Here is a 6709-nt window from a genome sequence, read left to right as displayed (position 1 = left end):
AAAGGTGCTACAAAATCCCTTTGCATACCTATTACTGTAGATTAAGATTTGTGCTGTTTGCTTTTGGTCCCATCCTCCAATGTCTCCCCAAAATTTCTAGCTGGGAGTATAAACCTCTTCTGCAACCCCCCCCCCCCCCCCCGCTTTCATTTTAAATCGGGGGTTAGGAACTGTGGGGCATGGGTTGGTCAAGTGCTCTATTATTTTTTACATTTTTAAAAAAGTTAAAAGATGGGGTAAACATCCATTTTGGGGTCTGACCTCAATAAACAACACTGACATTGGAATAAAAAGCTACATTTAGGTAAAATTAGCAAAAAAAATGTTAAAAATATAATTTAAGTAGACCTTAGGTACCAAAGTTGCCTAGTTAGCCTGTCCATCCTCTCCCTTAGCCCATCTTTACATCTGGGATTCCTTAAGAGAGCAGGAGTTACAGGAAGCCATTTGGGAGAAAGGTGGCATACAAATGAAATAAATAAATTCTATGTCAAGATTAATTGACTGGACGTCTAATCCTTCCCATTTGGGACGCCATTCCCATTTGTTTTCTATGGGGCAATTAGGTTCCAAATAAGCCTTTTGGCACAAATAGTATGGGATTTCCCTCCAATCCTAATTGCTGGTCAGATACTGGATGCAAGGATGCTGCCCACATATGGCCCTGCCAGCCTCTAGTCTGATCACCCGAGAGATAGGGCTGGGTTCTAATTGTGCTAATAACAAGGCAGCAATCTCAGGACTGCTGTGGGGTGAAGAAGCTGCAAGCTCAATGGCAAAACAGAGGCTCTGCATTCAGAAAGTCCCAGTTTCAACCCTTGAACCTCTCGGGGGGGGGGGGGGGGGGGGAACCACACACCATGGAGAGGTACTGCCAACAAGTGAAGACAATATGAAGTTACATGAAAATAATGTGTGTTTTTTTTTAATTGAAAACTATTGCCATACCAGCTATCATGTACAAAAATATCCAGGTAATGTACAACAGTGAAAGCTGTAATATATATATAAACCATAGCTAACACTGGTAAAGTGTAAAGAAATCAATAGCCATAGAACCCAATGAAAAGCATAATTAATGGTTTTAAATCAAGGGTTTTAAAGTTTCCAACATCCATCTAACTTGTAGTTATATGCTCTGCTTCTGGAAAGAGGGGATTGTAGGGAGAGTGGACCAACACAGAAAAGTTCCTCTAGGTATCACATTTAGGGCCTCGCAGATTAGTAATTTAAACCAGTTTGAACAGCAAACTGGCCGTTAATGCAATTATTTCCACAGTGACAGCACTGAGGCCAACTGTACAATAATCTACAGTGAACTGGTCTGAACACACTTATCTTGTCTGATTCAGACTCGAAGCAGGGTCAAGTCTGGTTATGGAAGACCATCACAGAAGTCCATGTACAGGCAGGAAAGAACCCCACCTGAAACCCTACAGAAACATTGCTCCTGGTCTAGAGTTTACAGTACTATGTGCTGAGTATAGCAACTCTCGCATGCTGAGATGTTCTAGGACCTTTGATGCATGTTTGCGGTAATTTCTTGTTTGTTGTTAGCACACACATCCTCCCCATTTCCTCCTGTGCACACCTTCTCTTTGTTTCTCATTCTTCATATTTCTTCTATCTCGTCAGAATGTTCCTTTTGGGATGCTGATGAAACTTTCTTTGAATACTTTCTACCAAGTAGCATGCAGAACTTATACTTCTATTATCTTCACCATAAAATTTTGCTGTGTATATGAAGTACGCACAAGATCTGTGAGTAAACTATTTTATGTTATTTTAAACAAAGACAATGCATCATCTTTTACTGGTCTAATACACATCTGTGGGGGATGGTTGGCTGGTGTCAGTGATCTCACATGCTCTGCTGATCAGATTCACCAAATCTCAGTTGTGCCCTTTTGCTACCAGATACGCTAACACTAGGTTAGGTGGAGCACAGGTTTGATCTAGTATTAGCCAAGCTTGCTATGTGCCTGTGATCTTATAGACAGCAATTTACAGTATTGTTATATGACTAGATATCTAAAACAATGCTTTTCTGAGGAGACTGTGTCTTATACAAGAAGTTTAAAAAGTGAGTTTCACATGAAGAGGTGAGTTAAGTCATTCCAGTTCTTGCAATGTGAACAAGATGTTTTTGTTAAGAGTAACTAAGGCGGGTTACAGACCGCCCGTTTGGGACGCGCCTGTAACTGGCCCTTTCCCCGCCGGATCGGGGCCTCAGCTGCCACAGCGGCAGCCTCTGAGGCCCCGATCCGCCACTTTCCAGGCCTGGAAAGGGGTGTCCTTGGGGCTTCATGCCCCAAGGACACCCGACGGTGGCGGGGACACGGAGAAAGGGTCCACTCAGCCCCTTTCTCATTTGCGTCGCTGGTGCAGCCGTGTAGAGGCTGTGCCAGCAACGCAAATCGTGGAAGGAGCTCCGAAATGGAGCTCCTTCAGGGGCTGTGGCCAGGCGCCCTCGCGCAGCCCCACTATGTCACTTCCACGCTGCCCCGTTTGGAGGCGGCACGGTCTTGACGTAGTCATGGTGATCCCCGTGTGGAACGGGCGCCACCATTTTGTGCGCACTCCACGTGTGCTAGGGTTAGAGGCATGTGGAAGCGACGCCGCTTCCAAAACCTAGCACACTCTACGCAACCCTAGTATGCGCAGAGCACATATTTTGTGTGTGTCTAACGCGCCATAGTAAAGTTGTCAAGCATGCTTTGATTGAGAGTTCCTGCATGGCAGGGGGTTAGACTGGATGGTCCTTGTGGTCTCTTCCAACTCTATGATTCTATGATTTTAAGCTCATGAAATATGACTTTTTATTAAGCATATCACAGCCAAGTTGTCAAGCAACTCTTGCTGTCACCAACTGAAATATGGTCATGTGAACTGGCTCACAGAATGCTAATTTCTGGTGAATATTCTGGTGAAAGGCTAAAATATACAATTATTCTATAGTATTTTTTTCCTACACTTCTGAACTCCACAGTAACAGGTAGTCTCTGTCTCTGGCATACTTCCAGCTTCGTAACCATAATCCCATGTGAGTTCAGTTCCAGCTTTTACATGCCTAGGAAGCAAACATATCAACCAGTTAATAAAACAGTGATACTCAAAGAGCAACTGCAAGTACTTTTCATGCCCAGTTTCTACAAGAGAGATGTAAAAAATTAAAACTAACTGCAAGTGTGACACGAAACCTTTTAAACACAGCCCATCTCAGGTGTAGATTGTAAATGAGATTACTCTTAAGGTAGAATCTAAGGCACAACCTAGTATTTTGAGTCCAACTCCAGTAGCCCCCTTACCACTTGCTATGCAAAAGGGGACTGCTGTGCAAAACATCTGGAGGGCACCAGGTCCCCCACCCTGCCTCTATCATGAGGGACAGGAATTATTGATATAGTAGCAGTTTCATTTTATGAGCAAAATACATGTCATTTTGGCAATTAAGAGGCTAAAGGGCTTGTGGATCATGGGGACAATGCAAGATGAGACAACGTTTCTTCCCAAAAGGTCCACCAAAAGCAAGGTAACAAATGGTATATATATATGTCATCTTCTTGTCTCTCAAATCAGCATTGTGGTGATCTTTATGCAGAACATAGCTTGACAAAAGGGAGGGAGAAAATGGTTCTACACTCCCCTTAGGATAGCAGTGAGATCTAGAGCAATTCTACATAAGTGGGAAAGAATCTTCTCATTCCCATCCACTCTGATGTGTCATCACTGCAAAATCAACAGGCAAGCTAGACCTAGAAATAAGCAACCATGTAGGTGATGCTTTCAAGCTTATTTATAGTGTGGAAGGAAAAGAAAGCAGCAGATCTCTTTCCAAATCTGCTTAATGATTTAGTCCGGCTCATTAGGGGAGGACGAGAGAAGTCAGTCAAGTGCTGAGAGCAAGAGACAGACAGACACAATATGATCCTGCCATAGGTACAATGAGTACAAATCTCACCCACAACAACTTTCTCCACAGCAACTGCAGGAAAAGAGAAAAGCCCAGTTACTAAGTGAAGAGTAATGAGTGAAGAAACTGGGACTACTTTGTTTCAAAGTACTTTCCCCAAGATTATTACCACTAGCTCTTACTAAGGAACAGTGGTGTAGCACTGAGATTGCTATGGAAGCTGGGTATAACAGAAAACATCCACAAGCAAGTGATTTAGCATCTACTAAACTTTCAAAGTGGATACACTTGGGAAACTACAATCCTGTTAATGAAGTTAAGATCAGTGGGCTTCCTTTTCTAGATTAGTGACTCAGGATGTGTTAGTAAATAATGGTAAAATTAGACTTGTCGTTTCTGACTTATGACAATCCTAAAACTAATCTTGACAACATTTGGGGGGGGGGGGCTGCATTTGCCTTCCTCTCAGGCTTAGAAGGTCACCTAGTGGAATTCCATGGCTGAGCAAGGAGTCAAATCCCGGTCTCCAGAGTTGCCTAGCGCTCAAACCATTATACTATGCTGGTTCTCTAAAGTTAGACTAAGAGGACAGGAATTCTAGGTAAATTAATTCAAATATTAAGACATCATGTAATTCCATGGGAAATTTATAACTTCAAAGCAACTGATCCAGGTTAGATGGTTCATGCTTCTGTTTGATACTAAGGAGATACTGTACATCCTGACTTCAACACATCCTAAGACAACATACCCATACTTCAGGACTGGCAAATATCCTCAAAGCTCGATTTCTCTTTCTTCTTTGCCAATGCCTGCTCTGAATGTATTACACACACCTTCAAGACATGCTCTCCCTCTCACTCCAGGTACCATTTCTGGGATGGGTCTCCCACAACTGTTGTTCTTCCTTAGACTTCCACTAAGCCCATCTTCTCATCTATTTTGCTGTTCTCTGGAGATTAACCAACACTGCGATATCTCTCTCACACACATTCCTACTCTCCACTGCCCTGTTGTCTATAACCACTCTCAACTATCTAGGCCCATATCCATCATTCCATTTCTTATCCTTCTGGCTCTGTTTGTCAGAAAGGTTTAAACCATTTTGAACACTGACAACAGAGAGTAAATAAAAAAGCCCTCCTACTTCCCCTTTCATAAAGCTTGCTTTTCTTCCTGCTTTACTTACCTCTCTCCTCCCTCTCACTCCTTTTCTATACAACAAGGACTTTTGTACCATCTCTATACATTATTTAGGGGATGAGTGGAATGATACACAACTAATTAGACTATAATGAAGAGATGGATAGGCTGTATTCTCTCTGTGTATTGATCTCACTGTACTGATTTATATGTATTTCATTTATTTACGGCACATTACTTCTATGTGATGTCATTTAATTCACGTTGATGGGAGACTGCATGGCCATACTACTTCAGTTTTTACAATCTTTTCATCTGAACTTTTGTCCCAAACTGACCCCTTGGCAACAGTATCTTGGTGGGCCTGCAGCATAACTGAGAGATGCCTGTCTTATTATGTTGCACTTTCCATATATTGATCTGGGCAATACAAACAAACTGGGGAGGAGATAGCTTTAGGAAGCATGCCCTACTAACTTCCCACCTGGGAACTGTCAGCAATATTTGATATGACATTAAAAAGAAGATTACATACTGTTGCATAAGCTAAACTGTCTGAATATATGCAACTTTTAAAAAATAATTTTTTATTGGAGCTCTCTGGTTAGATTTTTTTCAACTGAAAAATCATGTCTGAGCTTAAAATGTAGATGTATTATGGATTCCATCAGCCTCTATCTTCAGCCTCTGTCTTCTGATGTGTCAGGCAAAAGTTACTTACATCTTGCAAGCATTTCCAGATGGATGGAGATCATTATATACATCCTCCTGGGTGATTCCAAAAGAGCAGTGCAAAAGTAAAGCTGTTCTTTTTCCATTTCACACCATTCTTTTCTAATCACTCTGTATATAAATTCTTTGATCATGTATGGATTATTGGTTATAAAACTTGCACAGAGTATAAATTCTATATAAAACTTAATTAAATCAGAGTATTAGAAAGATATTGTTCCTTATATACAAATGGAGGGATAATGGGAATTGAAGAATGAGAATTTTAAAACTTTTAGTTATCCAAAATTACTACCGTATATACTCAACTATAAGTCGAAAAATGTATGCCCCAAAATGAACTCCAAAATCCTGGGTAGACTTATGGAAGGGTCAATGAGTTAATGCTAAAAGATTTTGTGAAAGAAGAAGTGCCCACCTTTCTCTGTAGCCTTGTAACAGCTCCCTGTTTGAAGCCTGGCACCGGCTCTCATTGCCTCCTCTCCCCCTCTGTGTGTGTGTGTGTGTGTGTGTGTGTGTGTGTGTGTTTCCCAGGCTCTCAGCCTTCCTGCGGAGCCAGACCTAACTAGCTGCTGCTTGAGAGAAGGAACACAAAGAAAGTATGCCCAGGCTTGTTTTGCCTGGAAGCCCTGGGGGTGAAAGGTAGAGAGAGAGAAAGGTCTGTCCTCCATTTCTGCTAGCTATGAGCTTAGGAGTCCTAGGAGTGAATAGCAAAGAGAGAGAGAAGCCTGTCCTCCATTTCTGCTAGCTATGAGCTTAGGAGTCCTAGGGGTGAATAGCAGAGAGAGAGAAAGGCCTGCTCTCTATTTCTGCAAGCTATGAGCCTTGGGAGTCCTAGGGGTAAATAGCAGAGAGAAAGGCCTGTCCTCTATTTCTGCAAGCTATGAGCCTTGGGAGTCCTAGGGGTAAATAGCAGAGAGA

The 6709-nt window shown here is 42.1% G+C and overlaps 1 protein-coding gene across 1 annotated transcript in view; it reads right to left on the bottom strand.

Moving 5' to 3' along the window:
* Window positions 1-909: 909 nt before the first annotated feature.
* The window catches only part of SETDB2 (SET domain bifurcated histone lysine methyltransferase 2), a 36196-nt gene continuing 30396 nt past the window's right edge, over window positions 910-6709 (bottom strand). Inside the window, exon 13 of the mRNA XM_042450382.1 lies at window positions 910-3070. Within this exon, the coding sequence (XP_042306316.1) occupies window positions 2953-3070 (118 nt within the window). The 3' untranslated portion in view covers window positions 910-2952. The remainder of the gene's footprint in view (window positions 3071-6709) is intronic.

Source organism: Sceloporus undulatus, chromosome 1 (genome assembly GCF_019175285.1).
Source record: "Sceloporus undulatus isolate JIND9_A2432 ecotype Alabama chromosome 1, SceUnd_v1.1, whole genome shotgun sequence".
Taxonomy (NCBI): domain Eukaryota; kingdom Metazoa; phylum Chordata; class Lepidosauria; order Squamata; family Phrynosomatidae; genus Sceloporus; species Sceloporus undulatus.
Note: the sequence above shows the minus strand (reverse complement) of the source record. Positions and strands in the feature narration are given on the sequence as shown.